Source organism: Propithecus coquereli, unplaced genomic scaffold (assembly GCF_000956105.1).
Source record: "Propithecus coquereli isolate 6110/MARCELLA unplaced genomic scaffold, Pcoq_1.0 Scaffold44, whole genome shotgun sequence".
NCBI classification, from domain to species: domain Eukaryota; kingdom Metazoa; phylum Chordata; class Mammalia; order Primates; family Indriidae; genus Propithecus; species Propithecus coquereli.
The window spans coordinates 8,936,089-8,964,023 of NW_012150174.1; the positions used below are offsets into that span (position 1 = coordinate 8,936,089).

Here is a 27,935-nt window from a genome sequence, read left to right on the forward strand (position 1 = left end):
CTGACAACCTACCCGTAGGTCCTGCTTCCTCCTCCCTGCCCCACCACCATCCTTAGCCTCACTGGGGCCACGTGCTCCAGTTCTCCCCTGGGGCGCAGGGGCCTCCATGCTGGGCTTTTCTGCTATGTTCTAGCTCAACTTCTGGTGGACAAGGCAGAGCAGAAGAGGGGAACGGTGACGGGCCTTGGTGTCAGACTCCCCTTGAACAGACACTTACTAGCCATGTGATCTGGAGCAATTCACTGAACCTCTCTGAGCCCTAGTGCCTTAATATATTTAATATTAAGCGAAAATAATAAAACCTAGCTCATGGGGGTTAAATGAAATAGTGCTTGAAATGCACATAGCATAGTGCCCGATACTCAGTAGAAATTATCTGAAGAATGAAAGCATAAACAAAATAATATTCGTTGGCTTTCTTTCATTAGCAGGGGCAGATGAAATATTTAAATATGCTTTAGGGACTCTAGCCTCTTCAGTTACACAAACGATTGGATAGATAGCCCAACAGAGGCTCTTGAATAATTTGCACCAGGTACAAAGGTAACTGGACCTAGTCAAGTTGTTTCTCTGTACCTCAGTTTCCCTTCCTGTAAAATGGGCCAAGTTCTCCCTAAGCACTGGCTGGAGGCAGAATGAGTAGAATCAAAAGATCTGATTAGCTCTTGGCATTGACCCACCTAACCCTTTACTCACCAGACTGGAGAAGCAGCAAGAAGGGCCCTGAAAATGGGTTAAAGAAGGAACAGCTCAGAAACCAAACATTACTAAATACTTTTTCCTTTTATGGGCTGGTGCTCTAGATCACCACTTCCTGGAGATTGTATTCTAAACTCTGCCGTGATGGATGCGAGGTCCCCGTGCCCACGAGCTCCAGCGGAACCCATATGTCACCCTGGGGGATGGACTCTGCTTTTACCTTGCTATTTTAAGCAGCGAGTTTATAATAATGGATGGGAGAGAAAGCAAACAGGGCAGGAGCAGCGTGGGAATGGGCCTGGCAGGCGGGCTGCTGGGGCTCCCCCGAGGAGCCCGGGGTTCCATCTGGAAACGGGTCGGACCTCAGCCAGCATCCACTCTGCTTTTACCCTGCAGCAGCTAACATCTGTGTTTGTCTGACCTCATTCATTCGTTCTGTTTTGCTTTCTGACACAGGGACTGACTTAAGTTCTTTCTGGAAGAGAGGGAGGTGGAGGAAAGGAAGTGGAGATTTAGAAAATGGGATATTTTTGATGAGATTTCAGAATACCATGATCCCAGAATCCTGGGACGGGATCATCAGGACTTGTGGTTTGTTGTAACTAAGAAGAGTCCAGAATTTCAGGGACTCCCAGGGTTGGAAAAGACCCCTGAAGTGGTTAGGGATACTGGGACCCTTGCTCCAGCATTTCCTGTAGCTCTCCCAGGAACGGGGAGCTCACTACCTTAAAGAACAGCCTGTTTCATCTTCAGATGATTCCAGCCACTAGATTTTTCCCTTGCCTTCATCTGACCTTTCATTGATCATGCACCCATTCTTTGGACAATAGACCCACAGGAATGCCTTTCACCTATCTGAGAAGAGATTTTTTTTCCCCTTGCACTTTCTCTTCTCCAGGCTAAAGTTCTCAAGTTCTTCAAACACAAATTCTTGTCCTCTTGGCATCCTGCTTCCCCTTTTCTGAACATGTCTCAATTTGCCTGAATCTTTTTTAGCATGAAGACAACACACTTAGTGTAAATTAAGACATAAAGGAAAAATTGAACAGTCACCTCCCATGTTTTGGAAGCCATACTCCTATTCAGACTGCCTGGAGCTGCACATATATCACACGTGATTTTAAGAGGTTTCCTGGGAGAAAAGCCAACTCCCTTGGTAGAATTGGGGCTTGTGGATATTCTTTTGCTACCCTTAACCCCTGTTACCATATGCTTTACCCAGCACCACTGATGTCACTGCTGCTGAAGTCCAAGTAAAGATGATAGAAATTCATCACAGAGCCCACCTTTGGGTGAACTGATGCTCAGTTTGTTCATACAATAAGCATTTGGGAGGGGAGACACAACATGCCCTGGCCCCACAGGTCTCGTTCCCAAGAACCAGGTAAAATCTGTCCAGCCGGCTTCTCCACCTCCATCTCATCTTCCCTGCCAGGCCCGCAGCTATTCTGTTCGGAGAAGTTTCATTTGGCATTTGCGTTCACGGCTAAGCTCTAACACCATTTCTGGTGTGGGATCTTTGCTAAAACTATGTCCTGCCATCCCAATTTCTATAGTTAGGGACCCTTTTCTGGGGTCCTGCAACTTCTCACTTTTAAAATATTTACCCCATTATACTATTTTCCAGCTGCCTCCCACCACTGGACTCTGTGCTCCTTGAGGGCCAAGACCTGTCCTCATCATCTTTGCGTCAACAGCACCTGGCACAGGCCTGGTAGAGTAGGTGTGAAGTGGGTGTCTGTGGTGAAAGAACGAGTGACTCCTTAGGTGATTTACTTGGCATGAGATTTCTCAAGGTGACCAGCAGGGGGCGCCCCAACTGTTTCGAGCTGAGTGGGACTAACTGTTGGCTGCAGAGAATGACTCAAGTCAAGATGGTGGTCACCTGGACCAATCCTGGGACTAAAGGTCTCTGGTTCTTTAAACACAAATCAACAACCATTCTTTGATGAATCTTTTGGGTATCCAGGATGAATCAGACACCTCGCTTGCCTCGGGGAGCTCAGTCCAAAAGTCCAGAGGTGTGTGTGTTGGCTGGTGGGGAGTAGGGGCTGTCAGAGCTGTGGCTGATGCCAGATCGGGGCCTGCCCTGCAGCACTCTGGCTCTCGGGCCTTTCCAGGACCTTTCTGCACGACAGGAAGGACACCTAATATCATGGGAGGTGGCAGGGCTTTCCGGGTTTTCCTCCCACAGCCTCTAGCAGCCAGCAGCACCTCCCACAGGAACACAGTAGGTACTCAATAAGTGTCAGTGTCCTTTGTCCCCCTCCACCCCCAACACCATGTGTCCCAAAGGTCCCCTGCCTATGGCATCTGCATCGTGGTTGTCATTCCTTCAGGGAAACTCTGAAAGTTGCAGAACCAGTCTGGTTCTTGGTTCTACAGATCCCTGAAGGTATCCCCCACCCCACTAGGGGAAAGAGGAAGTTTAGGGGTGGGGAGAGGCCTAGAAGGGCCCTCTGAGCTCCAGCCAAGCTCCTTGGGCTGCAGACCCCTGTCAGGGGGCCTCTGTGAGAACCTGCTCCGTGCTGGGTGTGTTTTGTCCTTGGAGCCTCCTGCGTGGGCGGCATTCTTATCTCTGTTCCTCTGACAAGAACACTGGGGCTCAGAGGTGAAGCCAACTTTCTAAGGCCACATAATCAGTGAGTAGCAGAGTGGAGACTCAAATCCAGGTATCTGATTCCAAAGCCTGTCCTCTTTCTGCCTGCTCTCCTGTCTTTCCAGACGGAGACATGGCATTGCTGGTCTCCTCTTCTAAGATGAAGCAGAGTAACTAGACCCATTGGCTCAGGTCTGTTGGCGGGATTATCGTCCTAGGCCTCTTGACTGATAAGAAAAATGAAAGAGCAGTGAGTATGCTTCCAGTTGCAAGTAACAAAAATCCAATGCAACGTGACTTCAATACCAAGAGACTTAACTGTTCCTATAACTGGCTAGTTCAGAAAGAGTTCAGGCTTCAGGAGCACTTCAATCAGGGCTCCAGTTCCGTTTCTTTGCAGGTCTTTTGGCTCTGCCATCCTCTGTGTGTATCAGTTTTATCCTGTCTGGCTTTCCTCATGGAAGCAAAATGGTGTCCGCAACACCATCTCACTCTGCACACTCCACCACCCCAAACAAGAGAAAGCCTCTGGGTTCCAGGACACTGCCATGTGCCCATTGGCATAGGCTGGGTCTATCGTCTATTCATGAGCCAATCACTGTGGGAGATGGATGAGATTATGCTGATTGGGATCAACCCCAGCCAGGCCTTGAGGCTATACCATGGGGAGGGGGTAGCCTGGCTACTAGGAAGCAGCTCGAGGTTGCTGGGGGTGGGCACAGGGCTCACAGGCTCCACCCTGGCTCAGCCTCCAGATTTTAGCAGGGCTGGCAGGCCCAGTAAGGGCTGTACTCAAGTGAGAGAGGCTGCCCAACAGGCCAGAAGAGCGTGAAGGGAGACAGGAAGGAAGGGGAGGAAGGCAGAAGCAGCATCCCTTACTCCCCACCCACATGGCCAAGGAAGGCTGTGTGGTGTAGTAGAAAGAGCCCTGGCCTCAAAATCCAGAAGATCTGGGTTCAAATGCTTGCTTTTCTGTATGATTTGGGGCAGTGGCTTCCACCCTCTGGAGCAGTTCTCTGATCTATAAAATGAGACCATCAATGCCTACATCAGAGGTCATCATGAGGATGTTGGTGATGCTCCTAGGACAGTGCCCAGCACCCAGTAGGTGCTCAATAAATGGCAAACAAATACCAATCTGATCCCAATGGAGTGTCCTCCATTAGCTACAGCTTTGAATAGTTCGAAGCAGTTTTTTCCCTTCTGGGATAGCTGTGTTTACTGTAAAGACCAAATTAGATGCAAAATCTCTAAAGTCACCTCTGACTTTGTAAACAAAGCCAGAGAGCTGGAGGAAATGCAATTCCAAATGCCCTCTCTTAGCCTGGTTTGACCTCCGGTGTTGATGCAAATTCAAGCAGGCTCTCTCTGTGGCTTGTGGCTCCTGGAAATGGAACCCAGCTTGGGACAGTGATGGGAACGGATTTGACTTGTCCTTTTGGCGTCTCCCCAGCCTGCGGAGCCCAGGCCTCTTGGAGCATCTTGGGGGCTGACGCAGCGGAGGTTCCGGGCACACGTGGCCACTCCCAGCAGGAGGCCGCCATGCCCCACATTCCCGAGGACGAGGAGCCCCCCGGAGAGCCACAGGCAGCCCAGAGCCCTGCCGGCCAAGTAAGTGCCCTGTCCCTGCCCCCGGCTAGCCTGGCTGGGACCCAAGCCAAGCGCCCTGGGCTGAGGCCACAGCTCCCAGGCTGGCCAGAGGTTTGCTGACAGCCCATGCAGGCTGCAGGGGGCACCTGGGGAAGGTGTGTGGCTTCCACACTAAGGAATATGTTACCCCGAGTGCCTTTGAATCAGCCAAGGCCCCGAATATCCTGAGTGTGGAACCATCTAGGCTGCGCTGACTAAGGCCTCATGAGAAGTCACACTGCTAACCCTGCGGGCTCCCTCCGAAACTGGGAAAAGGCTTAACCGAGGGCCCCATCACGGCAGGGTAGTGAACATCAGCAAAACGCCACTTAGAGTGAATCCACCTAAAATGAAAATGAAAATTTCATAGTAAGCAATGAAAAACGTTTTCAGTGAAATCTTATTATAAAAAAGGAAATGATGAAAAAAATTAATGTAAAGTGTATCACTGAGGTTTAATTACACAAATAAAATTATGAAAACAACTTATTTTTAGCCAGATTACAAAATATAGATTATATGCTAATTTTGAGATTGAACAAAGAATGAAGTGTTGATTTTGGTGCTGGTACCTTTTTTTTATACCAACAAAACGATCTATTCACATGACGCCACACGCTTCACATCTTACTTCACGGCACCTTCGTTAAGAGACTCGGTTTGTTTAATATGTAAAAGCTTCATCCGTCTTTCCAAGGATCTCTTTGAATCTTTCAATATTCAAGTCACTTCCTTTTGAAGAACCTAGTTCACCATCGTCCTCATTGCTTTTCCTTTGTTTGTTAACTGATCAGCTCTATCTCATCTCATCGGTCAAAACCTTGCACGTGAAGTTCTCCAATATTTTTTTTTACTTCATGAACTTTGTATACGATTTGCACTGAACTTGGTATATCTGATGGTTGTCCAGAATGACCCGAGCCAGATGGGATAGACGCTTGTTAAGTGAGGGAAGCATGTATGAGTGAGCATTACTTTCATAAATGGGAAGATTCTTAGTGAATATTTTCGTGTTATGATGATTTTTGTTTTCTTACGCATCATAACTATGGGAACTTAAATAGAGTATACTTAGAAAAGAATGACCCCTTGTACTGCTGGGATGTGGCTCCATGTCCCAAGCTTGTGGGATGGAGATGTTGCAGAACTTGGCAGCCTTGGGGGTGGGAGGATGCCCTTCCCTCGGATGTCCCAGTGACATGGGCCAAGCCCCCAGCCCTTCAGCCTCAGCAGCCCAGCTCAGCAGTGTATTGAGCCCCCTCGCCCCCACGGGGACATCCTGGGCCCAGTGGGTACTTCTAAGGCTGCCAAGTTCTGAAAGCTTGGAAATCAAAGGAGGGAGGGACAAGACACTCACAACTACATTCAAATGTGACTGCCCCCAGACCCTCAGGCCATGACGTTCCCGGGTTCTGGCTCTTTAGTATTTGTACTTTCCAGCCCTGGACTCCCCCTGAAATGCCCGTCCCTGACCCTTCCACTTCACAAACAATGCCAGTGTCCTTGAATCAGGATCTGGTGCACAGTCTAGCTCCCAAATCCTGGGAAACTCCACCAAACAGCTGCCCCAAGAATAAAAGTATTCCTTATAAAAAGATAATAAAAGATCAGCAAAGATCCAACTCCACTGTCAGTGAAACCAGGCTTTTATATTGAGTTCAGTTCTTCCTTGCTCCAAACCACTTTAATTAAAAGTTCTTTCAAACCATATCCTCAGGAGATGCAAAACAAGACAACACAAAAACCTGTCACTTAGACCTGCAAGGGAAGGGCATTGTCCCACCCTCCAGGCTGCCAAGTTCATCTCAATCTCCTGTGCTTGGAATAGAGAGATACGAGGGCCTGTTCTTTTCCAAGTATTTACTATATAAGTTCCTGCAGTCATGATGTGTAAGAAAACAAATGTCATCATAATATGAAAATATTCACTAAGAATCTGCCTATTTGTAAAAATAATGCTCCCTCACACATTTCTTCCCTCATGGCTCCTTGTGCTGGGCTCCAGCAAAGCAGAAGCTGCTGGTACCTGCAAACATTCTCTTTATAGTCTTGATTCCCCATGAGCACAGAGAGCATCATGGCACTTGAAGGGCATTTGGAGACCATCAGAGCCCACCTCCTCATTTTATAGCTGTCTGGTTCTGGCTCAGGGTCACAGACTGAACTTGTGGGGAACTGGAATCCGGAGCTCCTGCTGGCCAGCCGGGGCTCTCTTACCCTTGACTTTGTGGCAAGCTCATGGGTCCCTCCCGCTGCGTGGCCACCCCTCGAAACTCACCCTCACACTGACCTAATGGAGCTGTGCCTGTGTGTGGTTTGAAGTCATGATGGTCAGGAGAGACAGGAGGCCTAGGTCCTGTCAGGGAGGACACACAGCGTAGGATTCCAGAGTATGGACTCTAGTCATACCAAGCTGGGCTTGAAGCCCAGCTCCTCGGCATCCTGCTCGAGAGACCTTGAGACCAAGGCTGTTCGCTTTTCTGTGCTGCTGCTTCTCCTGTGTTACCCAGGGCGAGCATTAGTTGCTGCCTCCTAGATCCTGCCAGTTCAGCCCAGCCGTTGGGTGCCTTCCTCAGCCGAGGGACCTCCCCAGACTGAAGGCCACATCATATCCAGCATTATCTTACTCTCTGCCCTTACTGCCAGGCCCCGGGCCTCCCTGAGTTCTCCAGAAGCCAACCAGCCATGGTCAGGAAGGAGCTTCTCTTCCTACTGTGCCACCAGACAACTCACATTGGGCTTCTCAGGTGGCCATGGCCTCAGGGAGGGGCTGGAGGCTCCAGGTCCTTGTGCCTGGGTCGCTGGGAGTGTCAGCGGAAGGAGGAGGGCTCTGCTGGAAGTCCCAATCCTGTTTGAATTCCTACTCTGTGAAGCAAGAACAGGACATCCTTCTGAGGTTACAGTTCCCTGGGGCCCAGCCCTAGTTCTGGTTCCTCGGGTCCCAGCCTTCATTTCCCACCACTGGCATGAGCACTAGCCGCGTCCTTTTCACACAAAACATGAGAGCTGGAGGAGTGGATCCTGTTTTGCTTTCTGTGCGCACGCACACACACACTCACACAAACAGACACGCCCTCAGGTCCCTAATCAGAAGCTGAGATCAAATACCACAAGGACACAAAGCCCCCAGCAATGCGCTCTGTAAGGCTGTGTCCTGAGCAGTGTTTTCTGGGTTGGCCCTTGAATAAGGAGGGATTGAAAGGGAAGCGTTTGTAGCCAAGGGCCTCTGGCAGGAATAGAAGCTGTCAGAAGGCAAGCCTGGGACCATAGGGGACAACAGAATGACAGATTGTCAGAGCTAGAGGGATCCCAGATCACATCTAAGCTCCTCCCGGACAGACAGACTCTCCATAACATAAGCCCCAAACCTTGAAAACTTATTGAACCCCAGATTCCTCAGCCACCTCAAACCTACTGAATCGGAATCTCCTGGGGTGGGAATATTTCCACAGCGGGGAGCTCACCACCTCCCAAGGAGGCCTGCACCATGGTTGGCTGGCTCTGTCCTGGTCAAGCCGGAACCCGCCTCCCCCAAGATGCTCCCTCAGTTCTGCCTCTGCACGGCCTGCAGTTTTGGATCCTCCCAGATTCTCTTTTTCTCCAGTTCCTCAGTCTTTGCTCCCACGACAGTCTTCAGAGCCTCCCTAACCCCTTCTCAGGACACCCACCAGCCCGTCTCCCCCTCGCCCTGGGGCCGCAGACCTGGCAGATGTCGTCTTATTGGGCATCTATGATGTCCCGAGCTGTGATCACAGCCATGGCAGGAAGCCATGGGAACAGGACAGCCTCCTCAGAGGTGCTTTGCAAACCTGAGGTACAAAGAGGCTCACGTTGGCTGTAGGAGCCCAGTTTTCGCTCTAGCTTCCACCCGGAAAACCTTCATCCTCCTTCAGAGAGCTTTAGGATGCCCGGGGCAGGTCAGTGTGAGCTCGTAAGCAGACCTCCCAGCTTCACACCACCTGCCCCAGCATCCCCCTCCCCAGTCCTGACTCCCCCCCGCCATTGCCCTCAGAGCCACTTAAGAATAACAGCTAACCATGTACCAAATACCATTCTAACTCATTTAACTTCTCATTTAATTTCTAACGAACCTGATGCGGGTATTATCATCCCCATTTCATAGCTGAGGAAACTGAGGCACAGAGACGTTAACCACTTTACCCCAAGGTCACGCAGCTCCTAAGTGGCAGGCCCAGGATTCGAGCCCAGGTAGCCTGCCCCGAGAGCCCCACTTAGTCTGTGCTCTGCTCTGAGCACCGCTGACTTTGCCTCTGGGCCCTCTGTGAGAGCTCTGGTGCCTGGGCCAAGGGGACATTGTCCTGTGCTCACAAAGCCACTTGTCTCAGAGGGGCCAACTTGGGCCCCTAGAGAGCTGTCAGGTGAACACCAAAGCACTGCAGCTTGTGGCACTGGGTCTCAGCAACACCCTTCTGCCTGCCATCCCCTGGATGCGGGCCAGCGGGGCCAGCGAACAGAGCTCCGTGTCACACTCCTGCCAAGGTACATGTGCTGCTCTTCCTCATTCTCCTTTAGCCAGGCAATCAAACAGCACAACCTGATGCGCGTTAAGCTTCCCTGCTATCGCCTGGTTTAGGCCACAGACGTGAGGCCCCCCAGGTCTCCCCAAGCATCTACTTTGTGCTTCGTTTGTTGACGCTCTAGGCAGACATGGATGCTTAGCCCTGTTATGCAGAAGCGTCTTGTGGCTTAAGAATATTGCAGCCCTCAGCTAACCAGTGGCATCCCTGCCCCTCCCTTCCTCTAATTTTTAAGTAACTGAGATGAGGTTGGAGTGTGTTCCAGAGAAGCAGCCCTTTGTGCGTGGCCCTGACAGGAAAGGATCTGCTTGCAGAGCACCTAGAACCTCTGGCCATGAAGCCGCTGGGCCTCCTCCTCTTTGGGCTCAGAACCATGACAGTTCCGGGTCCTCTCCCTGCTGTGTTGGTGTAGTGAGAGACCCAGTCAGTGGGCTGGGCTCAGAGCCAGTCCTGCTGGTCTGTCCTTTTAGAAATGGAGAGTGACCCAGCAGGGTTCCCCAAGCAGCCAGGGAGTTCCAGAAGGTACAGGGCTCCTGGTTCGTAGGAACGCAAGGGTAAGCAGCTCGGCAGAGTGAAAAGACCTTGGGCTTAAGGCTGAACTCTGGGTGAGTTATTCACCTCGCCTCAGGATCCTCACGTATAAGCTGAGGGTTAGTTACACTGACAGCCACTAACAACAGCTAACCTTTACGGAGTACTTACGATGTGTCAGGCACTACACTAGGCTTGTGGTATACCTTGCATTATGTCATTTAATTCTCACATTACCCTTGCAAGTTAGGTACTACTAGCATTCCCACTCGCAGATGAAGAATTTAAGCACAGAAAAGTAATGTAAGTAACACAGCTAAGTAAGTGATTGAGACTAAATTCAAATGCAGATACCTTGACTTTAATTACCAGAATAATATATATAAAGCGCTAGGCAAAGTACTTGGCTCGTACTATGTGCTCAGTCCCTAATACGGCACAAAATGATTTGCAAAAAGCTTCCATATGCATCATTGCAGTTGATCCTGCAAATCCACTGTGAGGCAGTCTGGGCAGAGATCACCGTCCCCATGAAAGCAGAAGTTCAGAGCAGTTGGGTAACTTACCCAAACAATAGGGGAGAAAGTAATGCATGGGCTCCTAGTGTTTTCTGAACTAAACTCTTCACACTCATTATTTTAGTTAACCTTCAGTACACTCCTATAAGTAGCAATGGCTATACCCATTTTACAAATCAGGAAGCTAAAGCTTGGGAAGGTTAAGCCAGTTGTCCAAAGTCACATAACAAGGAAGTAGCAAGGCTCAGATTCCACTATTTCATGGCTGTAAGCCAAGGAAAGGGGCTATTATGAATTTTTTGTTCTTCTTTCTAGCCCAGAAAATACCCCTTCCACTGCAGTGGAGTTTGAGCACACAGGAAAGGGATGACTATTCATTTACAGGTTATAGGCACTCAATCAATGTGGAATTGAGGTGTATTTACTCAGTAAATGTTTATTGAATTTGTTCAATACATGTTTACTGAGCATTAACTAACCAAGGGTCTGCTCTCAGGGAGCTCACTTCACGGTGGATTTACAACTGAATGACAGTTCTCTCTGATCTGGTTTGCTCTTGTGTTCCCGGACTTCTGTGATCAGGATCTGGGGGAACCCTGTTCTGTGCTGTCCCCGGGACTATCTCCAGCTTAACGATACGCTTTGCTACAGAAGGCGGACTGCCAGCTTCTGTCTCCACCTGCCTCCCCTTGGCTGTTCCAGCTCTGTCCTCACTGGCCAGCAGAGAGGTTCTATCTTGTTATGAGCCACGGAATCAATTTTCGGCCAGGAATGAGATGAAGATGAAATAGATAATGCATGTAAGGCACTTGGGACCTGGTAAGGACTATGTGGAGTAGGGACCCCCACCCCAACGCAAAACTCACCCTGTGAGAAACCCTCATACCGTGCTGCCTCTGTGCCAGGCTCTACTCTAGACACTTTACACGTAGTGACCTCACAACTCCAGGAGGTAGGTGTCATTATTCTCCCATTTTATAAATGAGAAAACGGGGGCAGCTAAGTACAGTCTAATCACCAGAAACCGAGAAGTATTCGAATGCTCCAGTCAAGGATTTCCAATGGTGGCATCTCTTGGGCACCTGCTATGTGGTCTCACCCCTCCAAAGTAGATATTATTATCTCTACTTTATAGAGGAAGAAGCTGAGTCTCTGAGAGTTTATGTAATTGCCAAAGGTCACATAGTTACGTCCAAATGGTGGATCTAACTCCAAATGGTGGATCATTTGCAGAACTAAGAGCAACAATCTCCTCAAAACCAATGTCAAAGTAATTAATTCAGTCCCAAAGGTGGTAATAACGGAATCATATTTAACACTTACTGGGCGTTTACTAGGTACCAGGGGCCTTTCCACAGGCTTTCCATCTAGGGCTGCCACATTTAGCAAATAAAAAATACAGTTATACACAATGTGTGGTACACATGCCTGTAGTTTCAGCTACTCGGGCGGCTGAGGCAGGAGGATCACTTGAGCCCAGGAGTTTAAGACCAGCCCGGGCAACACAGCAAGACCCTGTCTCAAAAAAAAAAGTCGAGTGGAGGTTCAAACTCAAGTTTCCTGCTGAGGTTTTCCTGGCAGCTTCTTCCTCCTTTCCTGGCCCTACCTGGCAGTAAAGCCGGTGCCCTGGACGCCAGAGGCCCCAGGCATGGGAGCAGGTGCTTGGTGCCCCATTCTCTATGGAAAAGGGCTGGGGAAGGGTCGAAAGGGCAGTTCCACCGGGCTGGCCTCTGGTGGTTCTGGTCACAGAATAAGAGCTGAGGAAGTACCTAGGACAAAGCAGAAAGTGGTTTAGAAACATCGATGGTTACAGACAGTCAGGACTGCCTATTACAATTATTTGTCCTTAGTTCCTGTTGTCAGCAGTGGAGCAGATTGTCATTCTTTGTTTCTGTCTCCCTGTCATACTGCGGGTGAGCTGCTTGGAGTCAGGGGCTGTGTCTTTATCTCCAACCCTCAGCATGGCTCTGGCGTGTGTGGGAGCTTAGGGAAGGATGGATGGGACAATGGGCGGATGGATTGAAGGATGGATGGGTGGTTGTCTGAAAGGCTGGGTGGGTAATTGGCAGGCTGGATGATTAAATGACTACATTAAAGGGAGGAAGAAATGGAGGGGGGATAGTGTTAGGAATTGAGGATAGAGGATGATGATGGATGAATGGCTGGCTGGCTGGGTGACCCTCCACAGAATAAAGCTAATGGCATCGTGCGCCCTTCCACACTCCTGAAATCTGTTGCACAAGCTTAAAAACAGTAGTGAAGGAGGCAGGATAATCTGTGATTATTTATCCCTGATTTCTAGGAATAAAGTGGACCGTGGCAGGAAAGAGGGTCCAGCAGAGGCAGGGCAGGCCCTCAGTGCGTGGGAGGATCTGCAGCGTGGAGCAGGGAACTGGCCCCCGGCAGACCTTAGCAGGGGCACTTCCGCTCCCTCCTGTGCCCTTAGGACTTGCCGCTGGAGTAATTGTTTTTCTTGACAGTCCCCAGAGAGTCCTTTTGTCCTGTCATAAGGGCACTAACTCCTTGTGCTGCTGGAGCCACTCCCTCATGAGCAGGCCCCGTCTGCCCTCCAGGCTAGCAGAGAGGGATCTGGGGATAAAGCCTCACTGTGCCCACCCACTACCGCCACCCTCACTATCATTATTATTATTGCTTTTTCTCATTTAATCCGTAAAACAAGCCTAGAATGGGGATTATTAGCTCCGTATAATGTTCGGGAACATGAAAGTCAGGGAAGTTAAGTAACTTGCCCAAGGTCACCTGGGGGGATTCCAGTCTAGGCCTCCCCAACTTCTCTACTGCCCCACGGTGACTTCTGGCAGGGTCTCCTCTCCCAGGCTGTCTGCCAGGCCCATCTGCAGGGTCTAAACTCCCCAGGCCGGCCTGAGCTGGGGCGGGCCGGTGCCGGGGCTGGGGCTCTTCCTTAGTTTCCTAGCCCAGGCCTGGTCATGTGACATCAGGGAAAGGAAGCTAATATTCCCATCTGGCCTATATTTATCCTTGTGCCCAGGCGGTTAGGAAAACTATTGTGCATTCTTGGGAATTTGTGAGTCAAATAAACATTGAAATGTTTCTATAAGATTCATTTAAGGAGAACAAAATGTGACCTGTTTATGATAGGATGAGCTTGCTGGGAGATGGCCCAGCCCATAGTGCTTGTCCAATTCCGGGGCAGAGAAATGGACCCCTGGGGGGACTGGGCCCATGGATTGGCAACAGGGGCAGGGAGCCAAGGGCAATTCTTGTACTTGCCATCTTTCCCGCTGCTGTGTATTCAGCCTCGTGCTGACTTGAGGGCTTCCTGGAGGAAGAGGTACGTACCTTCCATGGGTGAAGATGCAGCTTGAAAGACTAAGAGAGGCATGTCGGAGGCCAGCAGGATGCCAGGAGCCAGGGAAGATGAGACCAAAGACAGCTGTGACAGCTGTAGGAGCAGTGTGGGACAGCGGGAAGGAGCCAGCCTGTGTTTAGTCACTTCTACTGTTGACGAGCAGCATGGTCCTGGGCAAGTCAGTTTTTTCATTGATAAAATGGGGATCAAAATAAGAAAAGAGGAGAGAGAAAAGAAATGTACCAGTCACCTGCTCCACGCTCAGGGCCTTCACTTTCATCTCCTCATTTCCTCTTCGCCATTCTGTGAGTTTGGCAGGTTTTATCACCCCCAATTTGTAGATGTGTCCAGAGATTCATTCACGGAATAGCTGGGAGGACTAAATGAGCAAATACGAGGAGCGTCTGGGATGGGGCCCAGCACACATAGGGCTGATTAAGAGCCGCTTCCCTCCCCCCACATTTGTTCCCTTGCTTCCGTGTCTGTAATCCACAACTGGCATCCATTGGTTTGAGAAGCAGAGGGTGAGGGAGGGAGTGGAGCCCGATGAAGGTGGCCCTGGAGGTGGGCTTCTCTGGGAGTCACTGATCCCGTGCGCCTGCGTGGCCAGATGCCCCAGGGAAGAGGCTCGTGGCTCCGTGACCACAAGGGCTGAGCCCTCCCAATCTAATTCCAAATGGTGGATCATATGCAGAACTAAGAGCAACAATCTCCTCAAAACCGAATGTCAAAGTAATCAATTCAGTCCCAAAGGCGGTAATAATGGAATCATATTTAACACTTACTGGGCGTTGACTAGGTGCCAGGTACCCTTCCACAGGCTTTCCATCTAGGGCTGCCACATTTAGCAAATAAAAAATGCAGTTATACACAATGTGTGGTGCACATGCCTGTAGTCTCAGCTACTCGGGAGGCTGAGGCAGGAGGATCACTTGAGCCCAGGAGTTTAAGACCAGCCTGGGCAACACAGCAAGACCCTGTCTCAAAAAAAAAAAAAAGAGAGAGAGAAAGAAAATACAGTTATGACCATGTAATATTTGGGACATGCTTACACTAAAAAATTTTTTGTTGTACATTTGAAATTCAAGTATAACTGGGACATCCTGTCTTGTATCTGGAAATCCTATTTCTATATCAGCCTATTTAAATCTTTAACTACCCTGTGAGATAATTATTTTATATATGAGGTAACCAAGGCACAGAGAGGCAAGGTAACTTGCCCAAGGTCGCACAGGTAGTAAGTGGGAAGCAGTATCAAAAGCGAGCGTGGCTCCTGAACCCAAGGCCCTTGGAGTCCCTATGTCAGTAACATGCCTGGCCGGCTGCACGTTGGGTTGCACTACCCACACGAGCTTTCTTGATCGCCTGCCTTCTGTTTGACAGCTCAGAGTGGAAGCAGAGATGGGTATTTACACCGCATTAAAATCTGGCAGAATTCACCCCAGAGGCCTCTGGAATCTTCTCTCTCCTGGATTACTGTCTACAGAGTCCCTGCTAGAATGAAAGCAGCCTGCACAAGACATGAATGTGCCCAACAAAAAGAGTTCTGCAGAAAACTAGAAGTTGCCCAGAGCTTGCTCAACCATTCTGTGAGCTGATCAGGGAAAGAACACTTTGATTTTATGATTTGTGTGTTTTGCATACATTAGAGGGAGAGGGTAAAGAGCTTTCTAGAATGTTCCATTAGGGGATTAGAGGATTTCCCCAGATTGCTTTATGCTTCCTGGTGTTTAAGCAGCTTGGAATTGTGTGTGTCTGTGGCTACAGGCTTGGCACTTGCCACCCCTGGCTTGTTTCTGCCTTTTTGTGTGGGCATCTCTGCCCAGGCCCTCTTCCAAGTGGGGAGGCCCATAGTCCTGTGCATGGGGGCCACTGCAGGAGAGCTCTGCTGCAAGCAGTCTTTAGCCAGCAGGCAGAGAACAGTCCCACCAGAAAGCAGCTCGCTCCAGTGCCTCGCACCCATTCACCTGGTAGGTGTCAACACTGAGGACACTATCAGTCATACAGGCATAGGGCACTTCCACTCCTGTCCCCATCCCATTGTGCTAACAGGAAGCAGTGCAGAGGCCTGCCTGGTTCACCTTTGTCACCCCAGGCCCTACGTAGACCTTGGCCGCAACAGGGATTCAATAAATGTTTGCTGGATGAATGGACAGAATAAGGTGTAATAACGTGGGAGTGTTCACAGACTTCATCCCTTCCCTGGACTCCAAAGGGAATCTTATCATTGCTAGGGCAAGGCCCCGCTCTTCTCAGAGAAGATCTTTCCTCTGCAAGACTCTTTTGTAAACTTTTGTGAGTCAATCGTAAAAAGAGAGGCTAAGACAATCTGCATAATAAATAGCTGGGTGGAGCTGGGGGAGCAAAGGCTGCGAGAGAGCTGGAGATAGAAGCAGACACAGAGAAATCTGGGTGGGGAGAGCACCCAAGTGGAGAGTCATCAGAGTGTGGGGTGGGAGAACAGCGTAGGAAAGAAAAAAGGGGAGACGGAGGGGAGGATGGGAGTAAGGTTTGTTTTCCTTTTGTGCACTTTGAGAGGTGAGGGTAAAGAATGAAGTTCTTTTTCTGTTGCTTTTTGTCTACGGAACAGTTCTTTAAGGCGATTCTTCTCAGAGCCTGGACCACAGGGATCACAGGTTCTTCACTAGGTTTCAGGTCAGAGAGTTTGACCTCAGAGCCAAACCCTGCATGGTTAGGAGTATGCATTTCCCTTTGTCTGGCAGGGATATTTGTATTTATCAAACTGTTCCCCCATTTATATAGTCTCATGTTTTTATAGCTTATGTTGTATTGTTGGTTATTTCAAGTTGCTTTAAGAAATAGTGTGTCAATAAATAACAAAATCTGTATTCTACTTAGTGAACTGAACATACGAAACTCTTGCAAATGGGTGTATACCCTAATTCCACCACTGCCACCACAGCTATTTTTTTCAGAACACAACGTGAAGAAGTTAGTTCATGTTGACCCACCCTGACCCTTTAAACGGACACAGCCCATCTGTATCTATGCATGTGGGAATTTGTAACCCGCCCCCCCCCCCACAAGGGATGACAGCAACCGTATAATAGAACACATGTGAAAATGGCATTTTAGCCAAAATGCATTTCTTCCTGTTCACCAGGAAGGACTCATAAGAAAGCAATCCTCTAAATATGACAAACATGAAAAAGGCAGTTTTCAGAGCTCAAACTTGCATAAGTTGGAATAAAATCCACTTAGGGAAAGAACCCAATACATGCTACAAGCATAGTCAAAGTTTCTCTTGGCATTCCCATGGTGATAGGCACGAGGCCATCTAGACACTGTGGGAGGGGGAGATTTTAAGCACAAACCTCCTGTGCCCCAGAAAACTAGCCAGGATAAGAATCACATGACACAAGGACAGTAACTCAAATGCCTTTGGGGCTGGGATAAATGACTGAAGCAAGCCAGTTTCAGGTAGCTCAAACCCAGGTTTGCTCTGTAGAAATGTGGACCCAAGATTGCTTGATCTCTCAGTTTCAAGAAAAGCCGGATTTCCAGACTTTTATGTGAATTATCCCTATTAAGGAATGTTGGTAACTAATTTAAAAATTTGTAAACACTACTCCAGCAAATGCACCTAAGGTCCCTACTTTGCACCTCTGAGCTCAGAGAAGATGCTTTGAAGGATGCTTGTTGCTTCGTTTACATCCAAGAGACCACACTAGTCAGAAATCCTTTTAACAACGTGAAGAGAAGCCTCTGAGAACGCTTCAGCTCTTCCCACTCACCAGAGAACCCACATGGTAGAAAACCCCCATTTCTTCCTCTTCCATGCCTCTCCCATTTAGCTCGGCACCCCCCTGCCAGCCCTGCCTGCCACCACCCCATCCAGTCACCTGCCATTTTGACACACTCAGCCCCCTTGGACTGTTCCACTGCATGTCCTCAGGCCCCCACCCTATGATCCAAGATTGTCCTCTTCCCTCTGGCCCCTTGGAAGCCCCCAGCCTCTCTGCTGCCTGCTGACCTCCCACCAGGGGAGACCACTGGACAAAAGATGGGGAGAACTGGCTCTCTCAGAATAGAGCCACCATTCATTTTAATAATAACCATGATTAATGGGTATTTGCAGACTGTATGACACTTATCCAAGTGTGTATGCATTCATCATTTCATTTTATTCACACAACCTTCAGACACAGAGCGGGCCTTCTAACCGTTTTACTATCATGGGAACTGGGGACAATGCAACAGGAGGACAAAGCAAGTGTCCTGCTCATCACCAGCCACCAAGAGGATACTGTGCATGCAATGAGTTGTGACTTTTTGGGAAACTCCCTGGGCATCTCTTCCAGGAGAAGTCTTTGACAGAAGGATAGGTATCTGTGTTCTTAGAGAGGGGGACTGGAGCTCTGAGGTCATGAAGACAGGTCAGCCCATCTTGGTTCCAGCCACAGACATCATGCTGACTTTCTGTCACTCCACCTCGGCCAACTGTGTGAGTCCAAATGGAGAGTGACACAGCTCTGATGTACCAGGGAGCTCCTCACCATCTCTATAGGGGAGGACGGATGCTCTAACAGAGCTTCTTCCATCATCTCAACCAATGTAGGATTCATGGGGATTCATGAATGGATCTCTGCCAATATTTCTGTGTTTTCTCTTTGGGTAGTTATTCCCCAACCTAACCTTCAGGACTCCCCGACTCTAAAACCATAAAGACCAAATTCACTGGAGTAGCTTCAAGGTCCTTCGGAAGCTGGTCAACCTGTTATTCTAGTTTCACATTCTTCCTCCTCCCCTGACCTCTCCTATCTCACATGCCCCATAGTCCATGCACCTGCTCCAGCTACACTAACAAATCCCTAATTCCCAGTTATGCTTTTGCTAATGTTATTCCCTTTGCCCGAGTCCTTTCCCCCAAAACCTTGGCCCGCAAACCCCCAATCCACCCCCAAAAACCAAACCAAAAGGCCAATCCCCCAAAAAAGCCTCTCCAACTCCCCTGCCTACAGAGTTTTCTTTTCTTTCCTGTGAACTTGCACAGAATATGGCCCACACCTATTACCTTATATTTATTATAAGTATTACTTATCTGTACCCCTTGCTTGACTGTCACCCCTTGAGAGTCTTCTCTTCATATCTCAAGCTGCTCCTGGCACGTGGTGGATAACCAAAATGTATTTGCTGAATGAGAGAGAAAGACATCTGACAGTAATACACTCACATTAAAAATATCAATCAAGTGTTAGGTGCCTTATTATTTTTAATCTTTCACACCCACCTTGTGAGTTAGATTTTATAATCACGGAGCACAGAGAGGTTGAATAACTTGCCCAAGGACACACAGCTAGTAGTTGAGGAGCAGAAATTTGAGCACAGAGCCCAAGGAACGTCTTCTCAGGGATCTGGCTTTGGGATCCTACATAAAAGCGTCCTTTCTGCAAGGGAAGCAACACAATGTTCCCCTGGCTGGACTCTCACTCAGAGACTTCTCCAGTTCATGCGGCCTTACGTTTGGGGCCAAAGGAGGAAAGAGATGCAAATGAAAATGGGCAAAGCTGGTTTCACTGAAAGTTGTGAGATTTAAGAAGTCCAGACAGCACCGTACAGGACCCATTTAACAAGGTGTAATATTTGAAGAGGAGAGAGGGCCTCCTCCCCACCTAGTGAGGAACCAACATCTGCGCACCGAGAGCTTGAGAACACAGCCCAGCCCTGGCTCTCTGAGGCTCCAGCCCATCGGCAGCCCCAGGCCATGGCTTCTGCGGGGCCAGCGGAGGTAAGAACCCTTAATGCCCAGGGGCTCCAGAAGGACTTGGCTTCCCAGGGAAAGTGGCTGCAGGAAGCAGCACCAACAGCGGGAGGCGGCGGTGACCCGCTCGGAGGATTAGAAGGCAGGCCTTTTTTTTTTTTTAAATTTCAGGATATTATGGGGGCAGGCCTTTGGCAAGGGCAGCGGCATTCAGAGGGCCCTGGCAGCAGCGGCAGCACAGGCCAGTCCGCGGGCGGAGAGGAGCAGGAGGAAAATGGCTGGGGCCGGCTTAAGTTGATGAAGGGACATCTGAGAAAACCCCTGGGGAGTCTCCCAGACTTGACTGGGAACCATTCTGGGATGAAAATACCACAATAGCAGGCGGTACAAGAACCAGAGAGATGCTGACTATCGCTGTTAACATGGTCCCATTCTTACCTCCTGTCCCCTTCAGCCCGGGAAAACAGGTTGAGGTGCATTTTTACAGATCTTATCCCATATTGCTTTTATTTCATTCATTCATTTATTCACTCAACAAATATTCATTATAACCCTGACGTGGTTTTACAATCCACACACCATCCGCAGCATACACACATACGAGTGACACAAAACTTCTCCAACCTAGGATGTAATGACTTTCATTTCAACGGTTATTTACTTGGCAGTTGTGAAATGATACCTCAAAAATCTAAGGACTACTCCAGAACTGTTGTTCTAATTTCAGAAATATATAGTTATTTAGATAAACATGTTTACAAAGTAACAAAAAATTAAGCTTCAAACCATTACCCATGGAACAAATCACCTTTACTGCAATGTCAAAATCACCCAAAGGGACTGTCACTGAATAGCAGGCGTGTGTGGGTGCCACCACCTTTTCTCCGGCCTTCGTTGTCCCCCAGCCAGGCGGGGCACAGCCTGCGGACTCCGCACCATCCTTTTCCTGCGTTGTCAGTGAGAATAACAAGGGACAGCTTGCAGTTTCCCTGGACTTCGTGAGTGAAAAGTGGGCCGTGTTAAGCTTGAGTGAATGTCTGTTGGGTAATAAAAGGAGAAACTGCCTTTTTTTTTTTCTTTTTTTCCCTGAGTCATCTAAATAAACTGTATTTGTGCATTATTCACAATAGCCAAGGTACGGACACAGTCTAAGCATCCCGGGAAGGATGAATGGATAAAGACAATGTGAAAAAATTAATATACACACAATAGAATATTATTCAGCCTTTTAAAAAAAGGAAATCCTGCCGTTTGCAACAACATGGGTGAACCTGGAGAACACTGTGCTACGTGAAATAGGCCAGGCTGAGAAAGGCAAATACCGCGTGATCTCACTTACATGTGGAATCTAACAAGGGTCGAACTCACAGAAACAGAGAGTAGAGTGGTGGTTGCCGAAGGCTGGGGGATGGGGAAATGGGGAGATGCTGGTCAAAGGGCACAAACTTTCAGTTATAGCAATAAGATGAATAAGTTCTGGTGATCTGATGTGCAGCATGGTGACTGTAGTTTATAATAATGTACTGTTTTCTTCAAATTCGCTAGGTATTCTCACCACACACACAAAAGGTGTCTACGTGAGTTGGTGGATATATTCATTAGCTCAATGGTGGTAATAACTAAGCTAATAATATAATTTCACAGTGTATATGTTTATCAAAACATCACATTGTACAACTTGAATATATACAATTTTTGCTTGTCAGTGATACCTCAATAAAGCTGGGGCGGGGGAACCAAACTGCATTCATCCCCTTATCAAGATGCTCTGAGCGTCGTGATGCTGGAATCAACGTTCCAGCTCAGCCCCGGGAAGCTCCCAGCAGCGCAAGCCTGACTCTGTCTGTGTTTTTGTTCTAAACCAGCAGGGCCCTCCCACCGCAGGAATCTCCTGCAGTCCACCCACGATAGTCCTGACGGGGGATGCCACTTCACCAGAAGGAGACGCTGACAAAAACCTGGCCAACAGGTACACATGCCAGGTGCCGCATCCTTGTGCTGTGATGAACAATATTTCCTAGAATGTGGGGATCAGACAACTATATTTTTTATAAATCTTTTCTTCTTTCTTGTATCATTTTATGGATTAAAATCCAGTCAAGCAGTTTTTCAAAATGGGAGAGTTGGGGATTTTTCCATTAACTTCCTCCCAAAATGGTATTTCCTCTCCTGGATTTGGCCCTTTGCACTCTGCCAGCCTTTAACAAAAGCATAAAGCACAGCAGGGGAGTTTCCCATAATAACTGCCCAGATGTTTGCAGATGAACCTGAAAGGTGAGAGCCTTTGACTGGAGAGTCCTGCCCCTGGCCAAAGTGGGTCCTGTGTGGACTGTGATCTCTTGCAGGGGACATTGGCTCACAGGCACGGGGATGTCTGTGCCTTGGTTTTCCGCAGCACTAGTCCATGCGTTGGTCTGTCTGGAATGAGATTGTCTAGGTATAATTTTCAAAAAGGTAAAAAGACAATTCTCACACAAATATACAGTGAGCATATGTCAAAGATCTACTTATTAATAAGGGAATCAGCAGGACAACCAAGCTGGTTCAAAGGAGGACACAGAAATGATTACACATGTGTAATCAAAAGGGAGGAAGAGAATGCTGGAATAAAATTGCTAAATTAGATATAAAATAGGCTAATGTTCTACAGGACAATGAAACCGTGTTTTTCTCTTTTCTCCCAAACGCAAATCATCTGCATCTCCACTAGACAATAGTTATTTACATTTTTTTTAGGTTTCTGCAAGTTAGATATTAGCTCAGAGTCTGGGCCCTAATAAATCTAAGTAGTGAGTAAAAGTTGCATCCCTCGAGAGCAGGTACTTAGCGAGCATGAGAAGCATCTGGGGAGCTTATTAAATCACAGCTCCCTGGGCCCACCCCTAGTTTCTGAGCTGCTAGGTCTGAGGTAGGGCCAAGAGAATTGGCCTTTCTAACAAGTTCCCAAGTTGAGAGGCAGAGGAGCCCTAGAGAAGCTTGTAAGGTGATGTTCTAGGATGACTTTGAAAGAATATGCAGGCACCTTTTTGCCTATTTTCAAGTTGTGGATTAATTTTCTTAACAAGATGACTCTGTTCTGTTTTTCAGAGTTCACAGTCCCCACAAGAGGCTTTCTCACCGACACTTGAAGGTTTCCACTGCTTCGCTGACGTCTGTGGGTAAGAGCCAGGCCAATCTGAAGGCATATTGAGTAGTAAGGCTGAAGCTTGTCAGCGTGGTCGGGCTCAGCCCCCTCCACTCCCCTGTCTCCAAGGCAGCCCATCATGTAAGCCCAACAAGGCAGCGTAGACAGCCCCTCCATGCCTGCGTCCAGATGTCTAATTTCAATTTCTTTTGATAAAAAGACAAGAGCAGGGGATGAAAAGGGAGGTGAGGAAGTCGAGGAAAGACAGAAAAGTTGGGTGAGGCTCAATTCTGGGGCTGAGTCCTGCAGACCCTGCTAGAAAGGCCCATAGCTGGGCAGGAGTGTGTACCTGCGTGGATGGCTGGCTGCCCTGGTCACCTTCTCATTCCCCAGATGGCTTCTCGTGGCCTGCCCTGGGCTGCTGGAACATAGAATAGAGAGTTGGTCCCTGCCTTCATGTTGTTCATAGTCTATGAGGAGACTGAGAAGTGAGCAGATATAATCAGGACACTATACTATAAGGGCCTCCTCAGAAGAGCTGGGGAAACCAAGGTAAGAAGGGGACCAGGTCTCTCTGTGGAGGGGAAAGGTTTGGGTAGGTATTCCACAAGAGAGGGTATTTGAGTCATGCCTTAGAAAGCTGGGCAGACAGACAAGAGGGAGGAAAGGCAACTATAATGCTCTGCATTGTATATTAGTCAGGACCCTTTGAAAGGATGGAAACCCAACTCAAATGACCTTACACCAAAAAATAAATATAATAAAAGCCAGGGCTTGGGATCTCAGGTAGTGCTGGATCCAGGTGCTCGAACTGACTTATCAGATTGTCTCATTCCCTCTCGCAAGTTTTCTTTCTTGTATGTTAGCTTTCTTCTTAGGCGGGCTCTTCACACATGGTAGCAAGTGGCCACGAGCAGCTCCAAGCTTACCTCCCATAAGGGAGAGAGGCTTCCTCCTCCCCTTCCTCCTCCTCCTCCTCCCCCTCCCCACACAGTTCCCAGGGTTGCCGCACATGGCCATCCCTGAGCCCATTCCCGTGGCCAAGGGCATTGAATTCAGCAACAGGCCAAGGCTGGTACACGTTCCCACTCTTGGCACTTGGGGTGCGGCGGGGGTGGGCTTGGCCAGCTCCTTCCTAACTGACGTGCTGGGGAACTAGAGGGGTTTACCCGGTGAAAACTGAGGAGCTGCTGCCAGAAGAAGGGGGCATGGAGGCTGGGAGGGAAACGGGCGCCATTGCCTACAGAGGGGCTGGAGTGGAGGGCCCTTGGGAGGAGAATGTGGGGCCGACAAAACTGTCTGAGACCAGTTTGGAGTTTGGATGCCGCAATGAGGAGAAGGAGGAATCGCCGTGAGATGAGCAGAGAGTGGCACAGCCAGACGTGGCTCTCAGGAAGGTCACTCCACAGGCAGCGGAGGGCGGGCAGGAGGGGCTCGCCTGAGGGTAGGGACCTGCCAGGTGGCTGATGTGATTGTTCGGGTAAGAGCTAATGAGCAGGAACAGAGATGAGGGGTAGGTTGCAGAAATACTGAAGGTAAATGCGAGGACTTGGGGGTGACTCCCATGCCCCTGAGCAGCTCGGTGAGAGGAGGTGTCATTCACCCACCCCATCCAGAGGGGCTGCTGGAGAAGGGGCAGTTCTGGAGAAGGATGGGGGTAAACCTTGTGAGGGGAGGGTTTGTGTCTGTGGCCCGCGATCTTTGGACTTCTCCATTTATCCACAGACCTTGAGCCCACTGGCTTGTTAAAGAAAGAGACCTGAAGCAAGAACAGACTAGGGGGAGCAGAGGGTGTGGAGGGAGGGCCCTGGATGGCCTTCCATTCATGGCAGAGCTCAGGGCAGTTCTGGGAACCAAGACAGCTTCATGACCATTTGTGACAGAGGACCTGCCACAGCCACGGGCTACAAGCTGGAGGGGCCAGGCCTGCTGAGGAGGACATGTCTGTCCCCATGCAGCCCTCTCTGTGGCATTAGGCTGAGGTGTGGCTGGCGGGGTCAGCGTCCCTGGACTGAGGTGTGGCATGGCAGAGCCTCTCGGCCTGGTGCCGAGGATGCAGTGGCTCACCCCGAGCTTACCCTCCTTCTGTAGACCCTACGGGGCACATCATTGACTTGGTAAATGACCAGCTGCCGGACATCAGCATCTCAGAGGAGGACAAGAAGAAAAACCTGGCGCTGCTGGAAGAAGCCAAGTCGGTGAGTGAGCGATTCCTGACCCGCCGCGGAAGAAAGTCCAGGAGCAGCCCCGGAGACTCCCCATCAGGTAGGACAGGGCCAGGACACGCAGGTGGCTGCCCCAGGCCCCTCCAAGGTGGGGTTGGAGAGGTGAGGAGGGAAGAAGCAGGTGCCAGCTGCAGGGGGAGCCTGGCCTTTGCCTGGCCTGCCCCCGGGCCCCACGAGAACTCGGCCTGGTGGAGAGGGTCCTGCAAGGACAGGGCACCTTGCTCAGTTTCAGAAGCTCCAAAATGCCTACCCAACTCTAGCCCAGAAAACTCTTTCACTTTTTGGCCCCGTGTGTGACCCTTGTGACTTCCTGTTTTGCTAAGAAATGTCAGCCCATATGGTGGCATGAACTTAACTTGGACCTCTCCCCTACCCCCAGCTTTTGCCTCCCTTTTCCTCTCCCTGCGTGGGGAGAAAGGCTCTGAGTGAGGCCCGTGTACACAGACCCCTGGACCGCCAGTCTTCCCCAGGAGACCCTTCTCCATCGGCCAGAGCCGCCTCAGAGGTCTGGAGAAGCCGTCCTGGGCTCCCTCCCTCTGAGCTCCAGCCGCAGGCCCCGGGAAGGATTCTAGGCACTCTGGGGAAGGGGAGGTGGTCTTTGGGGGAATTTCTGGGTTAGAGGACAGATTTTCCTAGGCTCTGAAATCCTCCTGCTACCTCTATGTTAGAATCGTTCTTCTGAGCAAAAGGTTGGGCCAGGTTTTTTAGACAAGTGCAAATGTACTCAGGAGGACAAGAGGAACATTTGAAATCAGGAAGTCTAGAAGGTACAGCCTTTGGAGCTCTACCTGCCAAGCGATGCCAGGTTCTCAGTTTCTGGAAGGTGCTTTGAGGTCAGGCCAGGTGGGCTTAGGAGTATGACCCTACTCTTCACCCTCCATCTCCCAAATGACCTGAGGGCTGGGCTGTAGTGGGAGCCTTATATGCCCCTGACCCCAACAAGGCAGACCCAGTTCCCAGGGGTCAGAAATACCTAAAAGGATGTCTTTGTTGGGCTGAAGTCCTAAACCTTCATGAACTCTGGCCAATTTGTGTCTGTCTCCACAGCTGTTTCCCCCAACCTCAGCCCCGGAGCTTCTCCCGCATCCTCTCGGAGCAACTCTCTTACTGTCCCCACCCCAGCAGGTGAGGTCCGGCCACCAGGGAGTTTCCCACCCTGCCTCTTCCTGGGGGTGGCGGCCCAGCCTGAGCTGACCAGGATGCCCCCAGCCTGCCAATTCCCCTTCCCCAGAGGTGCCCGTCTGAGCCACCCCAGAGGAGGCAGGTCTAGCCCAGGATGAGGCAGGAGGGGGAGGAAGGGACTATGATGGACTCTCTCTGCTCAGGGAGGACTCAGGTCATCACAGAGCTTATTTGGAAAGGCCTCTTTGCTTTGTGATTTCTTCCCTTTCATTAAGGCTGTGTCCAGGGCCACACCCTTGGGTCAGCAAGGGGAGGGGCAGGGTGCCAGGGAGAGCAGCTGCCCTCGTCAGCACTGTGGGGCATGCTCAGGCCGGGCTCCTGTGCCTCAGTTTCTTCATACGGTTTCTGTGAGGATGGAATGAGGGCCCAGCACAGAAGCTGGCACGTGGGATGTGGCCAACAAATGGTGGCACTGCTGGCTCCGGGCCTGCTACGGGGGGCCATTCCAGGGAGGCGGATGCAGCTAAAGGCACAGCTGAGGGTCTGGGGTGCTAAACATCGCTTACCAGTCTCTGGACCATTCCAGGTTTGGGTGTGTGCAGTGGCCCACAGTCCCCTCTGCCCGGAGCTCCAGTGCAGGTAACAGGGGCCCCACTTGCTGCACTGTTTCTGCGCCAACGGGTCTCTCCCTTTACCCCCCAATACCCAGGGGGCCCTCCTGACCCACTGGAGATGAGGGTGCTGGGGGTGGAGGCGTTTACACCGCTGCTAGGGCCTCCTTGAGGGTATGTCAAGAGGAAATGTGGTCTCTCCCCATTGCTGACTGACTTGTGTTTACTTTCTCCAACAGAGGGGGGATGAGGCCGAAGTCTCTTCACCTCAGCTCGGCGAGCCTGTGAGTTGGAGCTTTGCCCAATTTAGATGACTTGGGTGTGGGAGACACAGTCTCCCAGAAGTCCAGGGTGGCCCCTGGGCAGCCCGTGCGTGTGTGCACGTGTGTGTGCGCATGCGTGAGTGGAGGGTCAGGCTGGGTAAACCAGCAGACTGCTCTGCCCCATCGTGACTAGAGGTCTGAAGTGGAGGGGTGGAGAGGCAGGATGTAGTGGGGGTGACCTCCATGGGGGTAATGCTCACAGCCCTGCTCCCAGTCTCTGCTGGTCAGAGATAAGGTGGACCTCCAGGCCCAGCAGCCCCCGTCAGCGCCAGAGAAAATGGCAGGAAAGCGCCAGCCCCTGGTTGGGATTCTGCCTCGGCCAGCCGGGAAAGCCTCATCCTTGTTGATGAGCAATAGAAGTGCCGGCACCTGCTCAGAGCCAGGTGCCCTCGTGCCTGAGGTGTGTTGTGGGTCACATTAGAATTCAGTCTCACCTAGAGCTGGGCCCACGACAGAGTTCTCTGGAAGAGTTTCAGCTCACACACAAGACAGCCCCACGCATCCCCAGACAGATCCACACGCTGCTCACAAAGCAGGTTTCCCTTGGGGAAGGAAAGAAGAATGAAGAACCTTCGAACATCTGAGAGTAAGATACTACCTTTTTGAGAATCGCCTCATCCAGTGATCCTTAATGTCTTTTGGATCATGGAACTGTCTGAGAAGTTGAAAGTTGTGAATTCTCTTCCGAGAAAGGTACCCTTTCACACAGACTAACATACATATTTGCACATAACTTCAAAGGGTTCACAAACCCGGGTCCCTAAGAGTTAAGGGCCTTGCCAGGCAGAGCCAAGACGAATCTGGGGCAACGGAGCTGGGGCCAAAGCTGCCTTCTATTCTACTCTCCTCCTCAGCTCCCAGCCCCAGGGACGTTCTTGGCTGGTTTTGAGTTGCAGGTCCCATTGTCCTGTTTAACAAACTTCCAGCTTATTTGAGGGTCCCCTTTGCAGGGTCAGACCTGCC

General features: G+C 50.0%; 1 protein-coding gene across 3 annotated transcripts in view; it reads left to right on the top strand.

The window, feature by feature from the left end:
* Window positions 1–4,711: 4,711 nt before the first annotated feature.
* Window positions 4,712–27,935, top strand: part of MRVI1 (murine retrovirus integration site 1 homolog) — a 73,817-nt gene continuing 50,593 nt past the window's right edge. Inside the window, exons 1-7 of one of the 3 annotated variants that reach the window (XM_012654238.1) lie at window positions 4,712–4,909; window positions 21,436–21,536; window positions 22,655–22,725; window positions 24,783–24,956; window positions 25,964–26,041; window positions 26,625–26,677; window positions 26,889–26,933. In XM_012654238.1, coding sequence (XP_012509692.1) covers window positions 4,712–4,909; window positions 21,436–21,536; window positions 22,655–22,725; window positions 24,783–24,956; window positions 25,964–26,041; window positions 26,625–26,677; window positions 26,889–26,933 — 720 coding nt within the window. Of the gene's footprint in view, window positions 4,910–21,432; window positions 21,537–22,654; window positions 22,726–24,782; window positions 24,957–25,963; window positions 26,047–26,624; window positions 26,678–26,888; window positions 26,934–27,935 lie in introns of all 3 variants that reach the window. The other 2 variants (XM_012654239.1, XM_012654240.1) reach the window with 2 other exon arrangements.